Source organism: Haemorhous mexicanus, chromosome 1 (genome assembly GCF_027477595.1).
Source record: "Haemorhous mexicanus isolate bHaeMex1 chromosome 1, bHaeMex1.pri, whole genome shotgun sequence".
In the NCBI taxonomy this organism is placed as follows: Eukaryota; Metazoa; Chordata; class Aves; order Passeriformes; family Fringillidae; genus Haemorhous; species Haemorhous mexicanus.
In genome coordinates this window covers 96,575,744-96,595,097 of record NC_082341.1, presented here as the reverse complement: position 1 = coordinate 96,595,097, position 19,354 = coordinate 96,575,744, and the positions used below count along the sequence as shown (strand labels likewise).

Here is a 19,354-nt window from a genome sequence, read left to right as displayed (position 1 = left end):
AGTGGTGGAATTGCCATCCCTGCAGTGTTCAAAAGACATGTGGATGTGGCATGGAGGAACGTGCCTTTGTGGTTTACATGTGCTGGTGAGACTCAATGATCACACAGGTCTTCTCCAGCCTTAATGGTTCTCTGTTCTGTTTGGCTGTCAGACTGGATTTTGTATCTGGTAGCACAACACATGTGGAGCTTACAATATTTGTGAGCTTGGAAGCAGTTACAAAAGGACCCCCAGTGCAGTGCTGCACATGATGGTCCCAGCAGTGTGTTCAACTGGACACACTGATGTCCATTTTTATTCTTCTAGGCTGGTTTCTCTGAGCAGATGGTCACTTAAATCCCTAGTGGTGAGATAGGACAACCCTGTACATTCACTTGCCTCTTGGTAAATGTTGTCTTGTTCTCCTGCCCTGGAAAGGCTTTTTTTCTCATTATTTGTTATTTGACACTGAGTTATGTCATGGTGAGAGAGGGGCTCATGTTCCTATCTAACTCTTCCCTAGCTTCTTTAGTTTTCCCTCTTGATCAGTAACTATTTTGTTTTCCTGGTCAATGAGTTGGCCACAGTTTTGGGATGATTCATCCTAGGTCTTCTATTGTGATGAGCACCCTGCAAATAAAACCCCAGAAGATTTATTTTCTAAATTTGGTCAAATTTGCCTTTTTTAACAGCTGGAACAATTAATGGAAAACTTGAAGATGAGGGGAAACAGAAAAGAAATAAAGACAGTTTATTGATTCCTCCTTCCCTCCCTCCCTAGCATCATTGTGGGCACATTTCTGCTTTCAGGTCTGGTCCTTGATTACCTCAGTACCTTCGTAGGAAGCTGGCACAGGTTTCCACTTCTCCCCCCACCCAGTGCCTAGGAATGTTGTTCCTGCACCCTCTGATGCTGGTTAGTGCCTGGCCCTAAAAGCAGCCTGCCAGAAAAATCTGTGACTTGGTTGACTGTACTTGCCCTTACTGTAGGACCCCAAAACGTGGCTGCCACATTTTGTACTGTCTCTTGGCTATATCTGTCCTCACAGGGGCCATTCAGTGGCTCACAAAACATCTCTTTCTTCCTTCTGTCTTCATCCAGGGGCTCAAAAACTCTACTTACAACTGTACTGTAAGAACAGAGAATAGTTATTTATATCCTAAATACACATTGAAATTAGCTTCTCTTTCTGTATTACATTTTAAAGGCTCTGTGCTAAAACCCTCTAAGCTTCTTCTGTATGTTCTAATAAATTTCACTGTGTTAGTTGTGTTGATATTGTGAGCAAGCATGGTCTAGGGAACATAGGTTTGGAATTGAGTAAATTGCCCAGAAATTTTTCTTACCTGCTCCCAACATATTGTTTGTTTTAGGGAGATCTTGTCTGGGGATGTGGAAAATGGGAAGGCAATGTTAGAGGTATGTTAGAAAGACTGCTCTGATCTGATGGTCTGACTTTTGTTCTACAGCTTGATGACTGCACCCTGCAATTGTCTCATAATGGTACCTATCTGGATCTAGAATCCACCCTAGCAGAGCAAAGAGATGAACTAGAAGGCTTCCAGGAGGATGCTGGGTAAGTAAATATTTACTAAATTTTTATAAAGAAGCATGTGGTTAACTTCATGTGTTCAGGTCAGCATAAGAAGAGAAAATACAAAAATCTTTCCCTTGTATGCCTATATGTCTATCCCTTTGTATGATGAAGAATTTTATGACCTCTCTCTACGTTCAATTTTACAGTTTCTCTGAAATATGACATAGTGTGAAGAAATCTATGAATATGAGTATCTTGGTTAGTCTAGTAAGATTTTATAGTTCTTTGAAACTTGAGAAATGAGGATGGTTTGTTTGGAGAACTCTGAGATCTTTCTTATGATATTAGTCATCTAGAGGATTATATTGGGGTGGTATTCCTGATGTTATAAACTCAGTTTATTTTCTCTTGATACATTAAGTTCTCAATTTATATTTTTGAAGAAAAGACCTCTATTGGTTTCTTCTTTTACTCCTGGAATTGATTGAACCAGTCCAAGGGATGGGGGTGGATGGCTTTTTTTGAATATTCTTCTTTTCTTGCTTTTTTTTCTTATTTAGTTATTGGTGGCACACATGGATTGCTATGACACTGTTACCATAATCATCTCTTTGAGAACTGAAAGTGAAAGCAGAAGTTAGCATCAGTGTGTGTTTGTGTAAATGCACATGGGAGATTTGCTTTTTTGAAGAATTTTCCTTTTATGACTCTTTTAGGTTATTGTCTTACTTAAGATGTAAAATGAACAGAAATTTTAGATCTATTTTTGTATTTCTGGTTACTATATTGGACTGGATAGTTGTGATTATTTTATGGGCATGTTTAACTGAATTTTGAATTGGTCAGAGTTTGTTAACAGTAGGAGATACAGCCCTTTTGCTTATACTCCTTCTCCACTTCTGGTAGCTGTCTTGCCTTTGATGAATATGCCTTATAAATCTGAATATGCCTTATAAATCTGAACTGCGCCTCTGAAGATTATTTTATATAGAGAAGAATTTTAAATGATATTTTCCAGATATTCATGTGTGTGCATTTGTGTGTCTTATTTGCACCTACCAGTTTGGGGCATAACCACCACAAGATAAAAAACTGTTCTGTTAGAAACCAGTTAGAAGAGAGTCTGCTGATAGAGTAGCCAATACAAGCTGAACTGAGCCTCCTTTCCTATGCAATAAGAGTTTTGAATGTACAAATTGATATAGTCTTCATTTTTGTGCATAGATGATAAAAATCACTGCAAAGAACAGCAAATTCGTATTTCCAACTAATTTTATAATGAGCTGAAAGCAAGTAATTGAAAGAATTTTTTTTGGGGAGGTAGCAATGCATTTTGAATTTGTCTCATTTTTTCCTTTCTATTGGTGTCTCTGTGATAATTCTGATAATTTTAACTTCACTACTTTTAACACTCCACAGTAGCATTTTGGCACTGCCGAGCAATCTGGCAAGTGAGAGACCGTTTGGTGCTTTCCCTGTCAGACTTTGCTTTTGAAATGGCAAGCTATTGTCCACCTTGTTTTATTTTTCTTCTTCTTTTGGGCATGTAAAATTAATGATACATATTCTTCCTGAAACACAATTATAATTTTCTTTGTGTTGGCTATCCTGGGGGAAAAAAACCAACAAAACAAAAAAACATATAACTGGTGCTTGAAGGTGAAGATTCAGATGGATTTCTGCATTTCATTTTTGTCCATGTTTTGTGAGAGAAGAAAAGATAAACAAGAACCATCAGAGTGGTTCCAAGTATGTGGAATAAGCTTCTCTGTAGGACTTTGTTACTTCACAGTAAATGCAGCTTATGTGATGTTATTCATAAAACCAGAATATTCTAGACATAGGGTAGCAAATGCAGTCAGTAGTGTCTTCCTTTGCCCTGTATTTCTTGCAAATTAAACTCCATTTTTGGGCCTTGCAGTTCTGAGACCAAAAACACTGAGCTCTGGAGTGCTCCTGAGCTGGACCTTCTGGCTGCAGACCTTAGGAGCTTAACAGCAGATTGCTGTCTGGGAGGGACTGGCTTCAGAAACCATTTAGTCTCTCTCTGTTTCTGTCTGGGTCATTTCAAGGTCCTGCTCTTAATCTTCAAAGCTTTTAATTTTCTGAGATTAGGCTACCTCAGGACCTGCCTTTCTGCCATGCCAAAGCTGCTGTGCTCATCAGGGTCACTGAAGCTTGCTGAACTCTGTGTGAAAGCTTTAGTAGCTGTATATTCATGGCATTTTTAAAGTTTCAGAACCTTAGCTGTGGAAACTCCTACTCAAATGGCCAGAATGTCCTGTAATGTGGCTGTTTTCAGCATCTTTTTGCCAGAAGTTCCTGTTCATCCCTGGAAAAATGATGATTTTCTTTTTAAACACTGTTGAAAGGAGACATGTAAATAAAACAAAGAAAGCAGAAAGCAAAGTCTTAAAAAAATTTATTCGTTTGAGAGGCCGTAGGTATTTGTTTTCTCTGTGAGGGATTGGATGAGCATAGTGGAAAACATGAAGGAGTTTTCTTCAAAAGGAATGAAGAGAATGGTGGCAGTTGCTGGAGGTTTATAATGTGTATCTGTAAATAACCTGGACAAGAATGCAATTTCAAATTCATGCGATTCTGTTACTGAATAAAGTGAAAAGAGGCTTTTGGTAGTTGCTGTACACTCCAGCAGAATGGAAACTTTTATCTCATGAAGGAGAAAACCCAACACACTTGGCCTTGTACTGCGGAGGGTTAACTAAAACATGGGAGGGGATTGGACGGCTTTCAGGTCTCCACAGCTTTACCTGCTGCCATTTGCACCCTTGAGAATAGCTGTGCGTTTCAGGAGATTCAGATTGTTTTTATATGGGGGCTGGCTTTGGAAGAGCCAGGGTGAACATCTGGCCAAGAAATGAAGCTGGCCCTGCAGAAGGTGTTGCAACCAGCAAAAGGGTCAGTAGGAGAATGTAGGAAAACAGCCTTTCTTTTCAAGTCTGGATTGTGTTCATGGCTCTCTTGCTTGTTGCGTTGCTTAGCTTTTTGGCTTTTTTCTCTTGCTTCCAACACAAGTTACTTGGTTGTACTTGGATGCTTCATTGTGTAGGGTAGTACACAATGGAGATTGTTTAGGCCGGCTGGCTGCTTTAAGGTGTTGGTGACAGGTAATGCTCCTTTCCTTGGCTTCTTTGAGGTTTAACAGAGAAAGCAAGAAATGTCAAAAAGCTGTTGTGTTTAAGTTACCAGCTCAGGCTCTCTTTGTGGATATGTCTAACAGGCCATCATGGGAGCCCACAAGGTAACACTGTCCTAAAATGCAGAACAAGAGTTTCTTAAGGCGGTATACTATGAGCAGTGAAAAATTCTTCATGGACTATGTTTTCAAGACTTCTGCTCTGCAGGGATTCTTTTAAAGTACTTCTGATAAATGGCCTCAGCACTAATGTTTTCGCATTCCTTCTAGACACCCTATCTCAAGCCCTTTTGGCTGGGTGAGTTCCATGACAGACCCTCTTGATGGTGGTGTTCATTCTGGTCTTGATTCAGAATCTGTTGGAGACAGTGGAGTCTGGCAAGGATCTCTAACGTTCTTTTCCTGCTCATGCACTGTATTTTTTTCCCACTTAGACTTTGCAAATAGCACAATTGTGAGAATGAAAACTTTTTGTCACTTGTTTACATAAGGATGTTGGGGATGCATTTGAAAGTTAATTTACTTTTTGTCTTAGAAAAATGGTATGGCTTACTTCTTGAAGCAGTACTGAAACCCAGCAGATTTTATGCTGATTTTGCATTAGTTTAAATGGAATGTATTTGTGTTTGTTCATGGGTGAAAAATGCTCTCAGCTTCTGATAGCTTTCTCTCCATGTTTTGTCTTGATGTCATTTCTATGTTTCTCAGTGCCAACAACAAGAAAAATAAGGGAGGTACCATGGAAAGATTGTCATTTTGTTGTTACAAACAGGAGACTGTGACTATTTATTGACATTATTTACTCATGTTGTCCACCCAAATATTTTGATTTTTGTGATATCTAGCTATTAGATCTGATGAAATGCTGAATCTGAAAAATGCAGCTCATTGTCACAATTAACAGCATGCAACAAAGCAAGAAAGGACCCAACAAAAACACAAGAAAAACAGCTCTCTAGAAACATCAAACTAAAAAACCTGGGCTGAGAGGTTATGGTAATTTTTGGAAGGTGTAAGAATTTATACAGGGCAGCAGTATTCCATTCTAAAATGTATTAGATTGAGATGTTGAGCCACATTTTGATGTGGATGTTTTTCTAAAGCTTTACTGTTGCAGAATAAATGGTGATAGATACAGATGAGAATTTCACATTCCTAAAGAAGTACATTGATTTTTATGGATCAGTAAGTTGATGCTGTTCTTAATTACCTCACAAAGACTGAGGGCAGTAACTATTACCACCTGCATTTTCAAAACTTTATGCAGCTTTTTTGCTTCTTAATCCTGATACAATTTTGTTGTTTATATAAAAAAAAAAATTAGGTAAAATATGGAAATTAATCTTTAGGTGGGACTGTAGTAATTCATTTTCATAGTTATCTTCCAATAACCATTGACAGCAAAATGAAATAAAATTACTGGTCCCATATGGTTTCCCTGTTTGGAACAACTGGCAAGGCATCTCTGAGCATTCCTGCTTCCAGAGTGTGTAATCAAAATAATTACACAAATGTGCATATATTTTGTAGGCCTGACAAAAGAGACATGTGACTTTGAGGGATGTGCTCTGAAAGCAGGATGGAGGCAATTAACAGTTGAAAGTTCCACCATGAAAATTATTCACCAGTTATGAGATTTCTTGTCAGTGGATCTCCTTGACACAGTATCTTGTGAAGAAATGATTGACACATTAGGGTTCCTACTAATAGTAAAATGCTACTACTTTTGTAGTTAAGAAATTAATACTATTTATTAATAGAAAACAAGCATCTTCAAAAAAATAACAACTTGAATAAATTTTACTGCAGGCCAGGGCTTATTTTATTACGTAGTTTCAGCCTTAAAGCTGGCTTGATGGTATAAAAGTAAATTTCTTCTGCATATATTGAGGTCAGAGACTGCAAGCCACTTTGCTTGCACCAAAAGACACGAAATACAAAGTCTTTACAGGCTTTTGAAAAGAACCTGTGATGCCCTGTTTCGGTGTGTGCTGTCTAGGAGAGATCTGGAGTGTGACAATAAGCACAGAATTTACAAGGATCACAACTTACAGTGTGTAGCAGAAGTCTGGGGATGTCAGATGGGGGTGCAGTCTGTGCACCTTACAGCTTCTTTCTGGTCTAGATGGAGAACCTTCAGGCAAGTAGCCTACAAAAAAGTTGCAGTACTGGTTAGTGTTAACTTTCACTGATGTGCTAAACATGTCCTTCAAAGGGAAGCAGAGTTGGTTTTGCTCTTCTCCAGGCGCCCCAGTCTCGGAAACTGTACTGCATCCTTCTGACTGTGAAGGAGCCAGCATCCCTAGCAGTGGCTCCCCTGCCTTGGACAAGGAGCTTTCATGTGCTCTCTACTCTCTGTGTGATTTTGGCTTGGAGGTTTTTTTTTTTGAGGGTGTTTAAATGTTGGGGCGTTTAAGAGCTTGACTCATTATTTCACAGCTTTTGTTTCTCAATACTGGAGCAGCTGTGTCTCTTTCTCTCCCACTTTGCCCCAGAGTATACTCAGTTGTACAGGGAAAAAACTACATCTGTACCAAGGTACCTGTAGAAACATTTGAAGGTTTGCTGGTTTTGAATTTAGTGATTTCTGCTGGCAAATGAATGCAATAAGAGCGCTTTTATTGAAAAATAATTTCCACTGAAAAATGTATTGCAAAAATACTGTTGTGCTTAGCTCTCTCCCATTACGGCTCATTACATACCAAATAAAGTGCCAAACCAAAAAGCGTGTGAATAATTCTTACAGTTTTTGCTAGGACAACTTTTAAAGACAGCCTAATTTGGCATTCAGATTTGCATGTGAAAATAGCTGAGAAGTCCAGTATTTTTTGGTGGAAACTTAAATAAAAACAGCTTATGGAAACAGCTGATGCCAGATGTTCTATTTAAAACCATTTAATTTTATTAACATTGAAGCTGCTTAATGGCTGTGTTTGCACTCTGCCCTCCTCCTTGATGATGAGGCTGTAAGTTGAGTGGCTCTCGAGGCTTGGAAATGTGTTTCCCTTCAACTTGTGAGGAGGAAATCCCTTCCTCTCTCCATAAACAGATCATCTGTGGGGCTTCAGGTAGGGCTGCCAGAAAGTGCTGCAGGGCTGCTCTGAACTCCTGTTGTGAGTAGAACCACTGATTTGGAATCCAAACCTGGAACAGAACCAGCACCGTGGGCCCTCACTGCCAGGGCAAACCAGTGTAGTATTGCCCAGAGAGTGTGGGTAGCCAAGGGAGTTTGTGCTGGGTAATTAATAAAAGCTGTGAATTAGCTACACTTCCTATCCCATGGCAACTGTTCCTCCTATGTGCTCCTACCCGGTGGTAAATGCAAAGGTTTGTGTAAGCAAGCTCATGCTTGCTTTTCTCCCACGGGAATCTATTTGTCTGTGTGCTTGGTGTGTGGTGTGTGTTTATTTGGTTTACCCCTGACTAAACTAAGGTGGTAATCTGCTTCTGATAAAAATAAGTGTCTCCAATTTAACCTCCAGTTGTGAGCTAACAGCTTAAACTGCTGCAAATCTGTGACTAGCCCGGGATCTCTGGTAATGAAGCCATGAAAATTAGTGAATACTGCCAGGGTTAAGACCACAGCAGAGCAGCAAGACAGTAGGTTTTTTTCACATTTACTGCTCAGTAATTCTGCTCACTAGCAAAAAAAAAAAAAAAATAAAAAAAAAAAAAAAATTGATGGCCCAGCAATAAATATAAAGGCCATTTCCAAAGTGGAGTTAATATGGAGAAATAAGTGGCCTGAGAACACTGTTTTATATTTAAAAATTTGTATGGCAGGTTAGGAAGAAGCCCTTGTCAAATATGATGCTAATGAAAAACTTCCAAAAGAAGAAAGAGACACAAAGTAGTATGTTGATCAGTGCGAAATAGACTTTATTTTTATGTACTTACATAATCATGTGCATGTTCTACTGCAAGGTAGGACAGCTTTTAAATAGTTCTTGCTGAGTCTGGTTAAAATGGTCACATTCTAATAAAGGGTAAATGACCAATTAAGTGATTAGGACATTGCTTTGAAACGTGTTGTGCTGCTGTGGATAATATCTGCTTCACTTTGTTTAGTATCATCTATTAAATTGGAAAACCATACAAGGTTAGGGTTTTTCCCTTAAGGTAGTAGAGAATGATTTCTAGTAAAAGGGAAATGTTTATGAAAAGTTCTTAAAACTATTTTTTACAAATTGAGTAAATTTTTCCCATTTTTTAATTATAAAAAAATTAGGTGCCTCTTTTGGAACTGTAAGTCTGATTAATGTCAGGTATCGGGGCCTTTGTAAAAAAAATATATATATTAGTCAGGTGCTGTTTGGTTTTGCTCTGAAACTATGGAACTTCATTAGAAATTGGTCATAAAATCACCAAGTGAGTCAGGTTGGAAGGGACCACAGTGGGACTTCTGGTCCAGACTCCCAGCTCAAGCAGGGTCATCCGAGAGCCCATTGCACAGGATTGTGTCCATCTGGTTCGTGAATATCTTCAAGGAAGGAGATTCCACAACCTCTCCAGTACTGGAGCAACCTGTTCCAGTACTCGGTGACCTGCACAGTAAAGAAGTTCTTTCTTATGTCCAGGTGGAATTTCCTGTGCGTCAGTTTCTGCCCATTGCCTCTTGTCCTATTGCTTGGCACCACTGAGCAGAGCCTGGATCCACTCTCTTGACACCTTTCCTTCAGGTACTGACAGACACTGATGAGATCCTCTTGGTTGTCTCCTCTTGAAGCTGAATAGGCCCAGCACTCTCAGCCTTTCCCCATGAGATGCTTCAGTCCCTTAATGATCTTTGTAGCCCTCTGTTCTGTGTGCTCCAGGAGCTCCATGTCTCTCTTGTCCTGAGCAGCCCAGAACTGGGCACAGCACTCCAGATGTGGCCTCACCAGGACTGAGTAGAAGTGCAGAATGACCTCCCTTGACCTGCTGCAATTCTCTTCCTAATGCACCCAGACCACTTGCAGTCTTGTGGGTCCCATCGTGTGGCTGGGAGCACTGGAAGGACTCTGCCTGAAGATGTGGAAAACATCAAGTGACTCAGCTGTTGGAGGTTAATTTATTTTACTTTCCTCCTTGCCTTTGTTCTGTAGGTTTCCAGTTCTTCTAACATTTTTCCCCAAAAATCCAGATATTTCAAAGGCATCTGTTTCTCCAAGTTTGAAGAGCTTTTAAACTAAAATCCTCATGTAACGTGAACTTCAAGTGCAGGTGATAGCAAAACCATATGACCAGAAATTACCTGGTGTAAAGATTTCTAGGAGGAGTGTGCAGCTAGAGTTTGACAGTTACTGATAACAGTGGGAAATACATAACCTAAGAACTGGAAAGCATTGGTCAAGTGACATGTCATCTCTGAAGAAGAACATGATGCAAGGTTGACAAAAAATGTGGAAACAATGCTTTTGGTTTTGTGTTTTATCCAGAAACAATATTATTGTTAAAATAGCTCTTCTAATGCAATTCTCTTCACCCTTTTCCAACTCATGAAGTTTGTGTTTTCTTAATACAAAAATATAAGATGGAGATTTAATTGAAAATGCTCTCAGAGTTTCACAAGATGACAGGATAAATATCCCACTCAAAACAACTACATGAGTTGAACTTTTGGGTTGGGAAGGGACGTAGTTTTGTTCATGAATGACAGCTCTTGAAAAATGGTCATTTTCTGACTATGCAGGCAGCAGTCAGCCCTCAAATATTTGAGGGGTTGTTGGAAGGTTTTTGTTGTAATGTGTGGAAATTGAGCCATTAACAACTGAGAAAGAGCCAGCATGATGATTCAGAAAGTACGGGGAGGAAGTGGGGAGGGAATTCTCACTTTCCAGCTTCTGAAGTTTGCTTGCACATGAACTACTAAAAAGGACAAATGGAACAAATGTTTCCCCCATTTTGAACTCATTGCCTTTTAGAGAGTGTAAAAGTGATTCATTATCTTTGACAAAAATCATTACCTTGTGAGGTATGCAGAAGACTGCACCTTTTACTGACATTGGTAAGAAATAATTTGGTGGTATTCACATGGCTTATAATGCATACTTGGTGAATTCGTTGATTGTTTCACTCCACACTTTTGAGTTTTTCATTTTCTTCCCCCTTCTCCTACTATCCCGTTTTATTTCCATTTAAAAATAGGGGGAAATGAGAAGGGAAAAAAAAAAAGAAAAATGGCAAGCCTGCCTAATAAATGTACTTGTGAAGAGTTAGGGGGACGTAAAAACCCAGCACCTCATAGTGACAGCTGTAGGTAGTCCTTAATTGCACAGTTGTACAGACAATGGAGTGTCAGCCAGGATGTTCTTCCACTTACTGGAATTCAGATGGTGGTGGTTTACAGGTTTTAAGTGGGAATGAGGCAGTTATTTGTTAAAATCATGTTGACAAACACAGAATTAGAATACTCTGCAGGGGAAAAAACATACAAATCTGAGCACGCTTTGTTCTTTTGTATATTGTTTCTTGCTCTAATAATTGGCCAGATTTTGCCATCCTGAGTTTTTGCTCAGGGAATATTCTGGCATTATTTCTACTTGGATTACTAAAGTTGTAATTATTTTTATGTTTTGATTTTTGTTTTTTGCATTTTAAATGCAGACTGAACAGACGGGAATGGTAGCTGTCTGTTTACTTATTTTTGTCCACTCTTGTAAAATGATTGTTACTTCAGTAAATTTGTCACAATCCAGGAATGCTCTGAATAAAACCACTCTGCAGAACAATTAGATGACTTACACGAACAGGAGGCAGACACATTCTGACTTAGCACTAATTTTTTAGATGAAAAAAATAAGAGAGAAAAGCCCACTGACTTTCTGTGAGGATGACTGTGTGTATTTGCCTCATACACCCTGTCATGTACCAGAAGAGGTTGCTAGTGCTGTCGGATGACAGGGTATTAGCATGTAAAAGACTTCTTTTTAATTATTGGTATTATTTCCTGAGCTCCTCTTCTTCCATTATTCAGTTGCAATAACATGACCTTGAACATAACAGTTGGATCTTTCGCTAATAATCACCTAAGAACTTCAAAAAGGTTAAAAGGTTACTTGTTTGGATAAGATTTTTGGATGAGTTTTGGGGAGATTCTTAATTCCACTCTCTGTGCACATGTGCACTTTCTCACTTTAAAAAGACTTGGCTTTTATACAACTTTTTTTTTGAAGTGTCAGAATTTTTTTGTCCATCTCTTGAATCTGCAGTTGACTGGAGAAGCATATCATAGTGAAATGGCAGTCAAGCTTTATCTTAACAGCCTTGAAATCAAAGCCTAGGATTTATGCTGTCTGATTAATAGCAGGTTAAAAAACACTTTCCTTATTGTGTGTGTGTGCTGGCTTGCAGATCTTTTTCTGGGAAAACCTGATAGACTCAAGTGCTTGAACTCTGGCAAAAATTTCATCCTTTATGCATTCAACAAGAAGCAGTTTGTTTTCCGTTGCTGCTGTGGAGTACCTTAAACTGAAGCAACTGTGAGGCAATACCCCATTGCAAAAGCATTTTCCACTCCCTAAAATGAGTGTGCAAGTGAAGATGGAATGGATGGGTTCTAAAACGAAAAAGCAGATGCCTTTGCAAAAGTAATGCACTCTAGAGCAAGTCTGTTGCCATGTGTTTGCTTCTGGTGGCATACTGTAGTGTAGGTTTCTTTTGTGGGGGTCAGTGATTTTTTGTTGAGCTCAGGAGTTGCTGGATGCTGTCCTCATTAAGCTACTTCTGTTGGAAAACATGGATGTGATTATTGGAGATGGTTAATGGCCCACGAAGAAACCTCAGTGCTATGAGAAGCTGTAACAAAATGTGAAGCATGTGTTGTGCATGTGTATTTTGAAGGCAGCATCTGTGCTAGATAGGTTTTCATAATGGTTAGATTGTTACATCAGGCAGAATTAGCTGCAGAATTGTTATAGGGTAAGTTGTCAGGTTAGGCTGATGTTAAATGCTGTCCAAGTCTGGAAATAGTTTCAGTGTTATCAGGTTGAAGTTAGTTTTCCATCCAACCTCTGCCTTCTTTGGGATAAACAGGCAGCAGCTCATGGTGTTAGTTTAGCTGGGTTCAGTAACCCATTGTGTTTGCTTTGGTAGTGGTTCTGAAGGATAATGAAAAAAATCATCTGGTTATTTCAAGTTAGCCTTGGTGTCAAGTAAACGTGTGCCTGGATTGTCTGATTCCCTCTGGTTCAGAGTTAGCCTTGCTGTGAGTGATTGACTGATACTGCACTTCATAGCAGTGTGAAAAGCTAAATATGGAGAGAGCTGGAGGCTAGGGGAGCAGCAAACCTTCCCATCTAATAACAAATAAGTAATGAAAATACAAGGTACCCATACTGTTTGCCAGCATATGATTTTATTTTCCTTGATTTTCCTTGATTTGGTGAAACTTAGCGGGGAAAACCTGTAGGTTTTTGTTTAGTTCCACAAGTTAAAAGCAGGCTGCAGCTGAGAACCACTTGCTCTTTCTCTAAAGTAGGGTGAGGAAGGACTTCTCCAGTCAGCTGCAGATTCATGAGATGGAAAAAAAAAATTCTGACACTTCAAAAAACAAGATTCATTTATAAAAAACAAAATCTAGACATGTAACAAAGTTTGTAATCTACTCTTAACTAAGGCATATATTTTTATAGATATGACTTTTTTTTAATATGTTTCAGTGAGTGCAGCTGGCTACTGTTTATTAAAAAAAGATCCAGTAAGTATTTAACAGAGTTAATTTAATAGCTGAAATTTAGCAGTAGAAGAGTAGGTAAATTTCACATATTGTCCTTAAATAGCATTCTTTTGATCTGTGTTGAGATCAGAAATCATTATTGCTATAAGATTAACTTCTAGTCTTTGGAGTTACCAAGACACAAAGCTTTTTCTATATTCAATTCTCTAATAAATTAAAGTAAATAAGCACATGCCAACAGCTCACTGAGTGTCTGTCTTATGGAATATAAATACTTTATTTTGTCATTGTTTATGTACCACATTACAAATAGTTTCCCTCAATTATACATTTTCAAGTCTTGATTTAAATGACATTTTGAAAATAGTACCTCAATTGACTGTCTTAAACAGTTACTTGTTTTGAAGCAAAGCCTTTGTCTGAGCTAAGCGATCCCTTGACCAGAGGAAAAATACCAAGAATGTTGTTAGGGGTACAGAGAGGAAAAAGCATTAACAAACAAAATAATAATCATTTAACACCAAAACCACACATTAAAAGAAACCAACGCACAGTCTCTTCTTAATGATTCAAGGAAACTTTGAAAGGAAATTTTTAAGAGAGTTTATTTTATTAAGACACGACATCCTTCTTCTCAGACCTACACTTAAGACCTTCTGGTATCAAAAATGGGCCTGTCCTGATATCATGGCAAGCTTGCCTACTGGCATGCTTTTTAATACTATTTGGCCAGTAGTTCATGAGTCTGTGAAATCATGGATGGGTCTTAAATTACTCTTTTTTTTGAATTTATTATTGTAATATGCTTTTCTGGAAACTGGTATGCGTAGTATCACAGATGCAGTAATTTTAAGAGGTCATCTTTATTTTGCAAAAGTGTTATTCATATTGTATGATAGTCAAAAGTATTCATCAGGAAATTGCGTAATTTTTAATATTTTACATGTGACTGGCCTTATTATAATTAGCTGCTCTGTGGTGAATCTAGTATGCCTAAACCACACAAAATGCCTCTGTGGTGAATATCATGGTGTGGCCTGGGGGGAAGTGGGGGAAATGCAGCATCATAAGTGAGTCTTCATCTTTGTAGTTTCTGGGGCTTGAATCATATTGATTTTGGTAGGCTGGAAAAATTGCCAATACAACCAGTGGGAGATAAAAATTAATGTTTGTGTGTATGAGAATCTTCTGTCCTGGGAGGTATTACAGTTGCAATGATAGTGTAGAACAGAGCCTGTAGAAGAGAGCTTGTTCTAGGTTTTGCTTTAAGTTTTCAGGGGTCTTTGTAAGGAGGTCAGGTCGAGGAGGAAGTAGCATCACTGTTGAAGCTTGGAGAACTACCAAAAAAACCTGCCTTGTTTATACGAGGATACATTGTGCATTGGATTTTTAGAAAAGGAGGGAAAACTCTATTAAATTGTAATGGGCCTGAATCTCTACAGGCCTTAAAATGGTGCTGATTTCTCAGGTCCTTGTGTTTAGTCGCTCTCTGATGGCTGGGAACTTGCTGTCTGTTCTTTCAGCAAATCACCACAGACCTGTAGATTTCAGCAGACTGCTGGTGAAGTCATTGTACCCTATAGACTGCTAAAACACTAGAGAGTGCCAAGATAGAAATGTCCATTTCTTGTTAAAATAGCAGTTTCTTTTAGCTGATCAGTTTTTCAGGATGGGAAGAATAATATGTCTGATTATATAGACTTCCTTTGTCTTTGCTAATTCTGGGCTATCCTTTTACAATTCTTAAATAAACAATCTTGACTCAATTCTTTCATTTTCTGATTTTATCTCAGAGGATTTGTGTATGTCAGGTGTATCAACAAGTCCATGAAGGAAGGGAGATCAAGAGAAGCAGTTTCTGTACAGAATCACATGTTGTGAAAGGCAAGAGGTTTGGTCAAAAATTCTTCCCTAACTTGGCAAATTCAATATTCCAGAGGAATCCTGGCACTCCTGTAGGGAGGGGAAGCTGTTAATAATCTGCAGAATATGAATGCAGGTAAAGAGTGTGTCCTGCCAGAACAACAGGAGATGTTTAGGTCGACAGAGAGTCAGTCCTAAACCTGGAACTGCTCTAGGGAGTTTCACAGTGCAAACTACAGCCTGCTTTTGTGGGGGCAATAGCATGTACTGCTTGGCACTTCAAGTTATTAAGAGAGGGGTGACGCTTTGCCCACTAATGATGTCCAAGTGGATCCTTTAAAGAGTAATTTTGATTAAAAGTTGTTTTTAAAAAGCCCTCTGTTTAACTTTTTTATTTAATCTATGCAGAAGTAGATTACTGAAATAAGTCCTCTATTAGCAGGTACACAGCTCAACATTAACCACTTTTTTTCACGTCCTTACTTTTCTTTGTTTTCCGTTATATTTTCCTAAGGGCAATATTTTTCTGAAAATACCTGTCACTACTTCCCTTCCTTGCTTCCCCTGGAGATCCTTCTGAGAAGTAATATAAAACATTTTGCTTAGTTTTTTCATGAAAATAATGCAAAATATTTTTGTCCTGCAAAATAACTGTGGACAGGAAAACAATAAGGTGGGGAAGAACTTCTGTTGTTACTAAAAAAACTATTTTAAGTTACAGCCAGCATAAGATTCTTCTGGGTGTCTGTGTAAAGGGTTTGGGCCTGAAGCCGCTCAGCAAAGTTGCAAAATATGTAACTGAGAAAGGTCTTGCTGGTTTGTGCTCTTGTATGTAGAAGTGGGTCTATGGTTTCCATGACTCAAACGAAGCTGCATCCAGTTGTGTTCTACAACCAGTGTACCCTCATGAGTGTTTTCACACAATAAATTCACTGAATCACAGAATAACTGAGTAAGAAGGGACCTCTGGAGGTCATCTGGGCTACGTAGAGCCACTTGTCCAGGAATTGCCTTTTTAGTTTCAGAAAAAAGAGGGAGAATACACTGCTGTACAAGCACAAAAGACATTTGGCTTTTCTTACCCTGCCACCTTCGATCAGGTGAGCAGGTTTGGGTGCAGAGACAAGGTGTTGTCAGTGCCCTCATGCCAGTGTGCAGGTATAGCACCTGGAAATCAAGAACTGTGCTCTTGTCAAGGTTGAAGAAATGCAGCTAAAGGTAATTTGACTGAAAACCAAATGACGTATTTAGCAGCTAATTAAAATAGTCATTCCATTTAAGCCCAATATGGAACTGAGAGTCAGAGTGGAAAAGGACATCAGTTTTGCCTCTTTGCATGAGAAACATAGCTACTTTTGTGCTTTAAAAACCCATTAGGCTACTTAAGCAGGCAGATCTGTGAAAGTGTCAATGACTTGTTTAACCTTGGATTTTCTTTTAATGCTTAATTATACCTAGCATTAAAGTATTTCTGTGAAAACTAAAATGTGCAGTCATCACTCGATTCTTCTCTAATACAGTTTTCATTGTGGTGGGCTGTCCTTGGCAAGTGTCCAGATGCCTACCCAGCTGCTCTCTTGCTCCCTGTCCTCAGCAAAAGGGAGGGAAAATAGGATAAGAAAACTTGTTGTTTGAGATAAAGATGGAGAGATCACCTAACCGTGGCTATCATAGTCAAAACAGTCTTGATGAGGAAAATTAATTTATTGCAAATTAAAATGGAAGTGGATTATGAGAAACAAAGACAAAAAATTTCTAGTGTCTTCCCTTCCCTCCCACCCTTTTTTTCCTAGACTCGACTTGTTTACTTCCAGTTCCTCTTCTTCCTCACTATACCTTTACGTACTTTTCTTCTCTTTATAGGAGGGGCAAGAAGCACAGCATAATTCTGAGGACCCAGCTCTCAGTGCGAGTCCATGCCTGCATTGGTAAGTTAAGTTCCACATGTCTGAAAGAGAACAAATAACCAGAACTGATTTCCAAGAAGCAAATCTGGGGAGTATGAATCAGACTTGTTTGTGTTCCAAACTGACAGTAATGGTCAATAAATTGATTTTATCATTTTGTTTGTTGCTGAAATTAGGTTGTATTAACTACACTACCCTTAAAGCATATTAAATATCACAGGGAAGTATAGCATTTGACAGTGATGTCAGATGGTTGGGTGGTTCTTTGAAGAATCTTCAATTATCTGTCTTGTCACAGCCTTTGTGTGCACCTGAAAATGACTGTGTTCTGGATTGGGAATGGGATCTGAAGAATTGTTGGCTGACAACTATCTGCTATATTTTAATAGCATGTAATGTTTACTGCTTCACATTTTGCAGATCTTGGCTGCATATTTGTCATTATCACAGAGTCGGTGTCTTAAAAACCCTCGTTAAAACAATGCTGTCACAAGGAAAAGTCTAATGAAAGTCATAATAATGTGCGTGTCAAAAGAGCTTTAAGGTTCCATGGGAGGAGGCTGGTGGTCTGGGATGGCATTAATGTGTTCTCCAGCATTCTACAGAGCAGAATGTTTGAACATCAGTGGCAAAGCTAATGCTCATGTCCTGGTGACAGTATGACAGATTCTGTGGGCAGCTGGTTTAAAACAAAAAAACTAAAAATCTTGTGTGTCTGTGCCACAGTCTTTTTCAACTTGTCCATAGTAGATTCAACAGTGTGTTAAACAGTATGTTTAACTTGTTGGTCTTGCTTCAAGATATCATGGCTGAAGCCTCGAAATATAGGTATCTTCCTTAAAAGGAAGAAGAGAAAGTCAAAGTTTTGTGTCATTTCTACAGTGACTTTTGGAGGATTCAGGCTTTAAATACGGCTAAACGTTTTCCCCTGCCCCCAGGATATGTTATGAAATGGCATTTCTGAGAATTTGAGCTGAGTATAAGCAACCTACAGAATTCCACAAATACCTCTCATTGAGAACAATCTCTAGGCTGCCTTGTGCAGGAAGAGTTTTGCCTCTACTACCATGAACTTGAGGAAGAACAGTAGAGCAAGCATACGTGTTAAGTGTTAGAGAAGGAACAGAGATGATGCAAAGTAAAACTGATTTTATAAATGTGAGTGAAATTAAGAACAGCTTGGAGAAGATTGTTCTTGTTAGGTCTGGAAGTATATTTGGCAAAACAGACCAGTACAGCAAGACAAGATTTGATAAGTTTCCCGGATTGAGGTTTTATAAAAAGAATTTTCATGTAATGTTTTTTTTTCTCCAGAGTGCAGCCGTCGAGGAATTGGAGCACATAAGATTCTGAGTGTCGACGTGTGGTTGCATTGTTGTTATCTGTTTTCATTTTAGCTTACTGTGGGCAATTAGCCATATTACTGTGCATGTATCTTAATTGTTCCTGTATGAAAGTGTAATCCCTTGTCAGGTGCTGTTGCTCTCTGGCAGCAGTGATGCATTCAGCAGTGAGTACAGAGGAAGCCAGGCTGCAAAACTTGAGTCCAGATTTCAAACTCCTAGAGAAGAGGTGTGCTTGGATATGGGCTTTTGGCTTGGTTCTTTAAAGTCAGAAAAGCCAAATGCAAGTTCTGGTTCCAATTTCCATCCCCCCTGCTGAAGTTTAGATTTTTGGGGTAAGTTTTTGTTTCAGCCCCTAGCTTGATGTAATGTAGTTTCTTTTCTCTTATTTTCTTTTTCATTTCTTTTCATATAAAGTTTGTCTTATTTTTTTGGTATGGGATAGTATGAAAGAGTCAGGGAACATTCTATGTTTCATAGTACGTTTTGCAGAGCTGTGCTTAGCAGTCAAACCTGTCACAGAATAAGAGGGCTATTTCACTGGCACAGTGGGTACTGTTGGTGTGTATGTGTGCACACCAGCTGCCTGTTAACATCTCTTTTGAAATGCAAGCATTAGATTTAGATGTTAAAAGGTATGTTACCTATTAGGAGTAGAAGCCAGGAGCTAGAGGAATCTGAGATTGTGTTACGTGGAGTAAAACTGTCATGCTTTGGGTGTTTTCTTTCAGTCTTCACAGTCTCCATGGAAAGCATTGTGGTTAGCAATGTTACTGACTCTGCAAAGTCCCCAACAGGTAGCTAGGGCTGCTTTCTGAGAAGGTGTGGTTTGTTATGTAGTGACCTTTCTGCAGAGCCTCCTATCATCTTTGTATTCAGAGTTTTACTTTGTTCTTAAGACCTGATAGGTG

At 38.8% G+C, this 19,354-nt stretch overlaps 1 protein-coding gene across 5 annotated transcripts in view; it reads left to right on the top strand.

The window, feature by feature from the left end:
* The window catches only part of FHOD3 (formin homology 2 domain containing 3), a 373,180-nt gene that overhangs the window by 37,711 nt on the left and 316,115 nt on the right, over nt 1-19,354 (top strand). For all 5 annotated transcript variants that reach the window (XM_059856914.1, XM_059856895.1, XM_059856904.1 and 2 more), the window contains exons 2-3: nt 1,450-1,556; nt 17,057-17,121. In XM_059856914.1, coding sequence (XP_059712897.1) covers nt 1,450-1,556; nt 17,057-17,121 — 172 coding nt within the window. The remainder of the gene's footprint in view (nt 1-1,449; nt 1,557-17,056; nt 17,122-19,354) is intronic.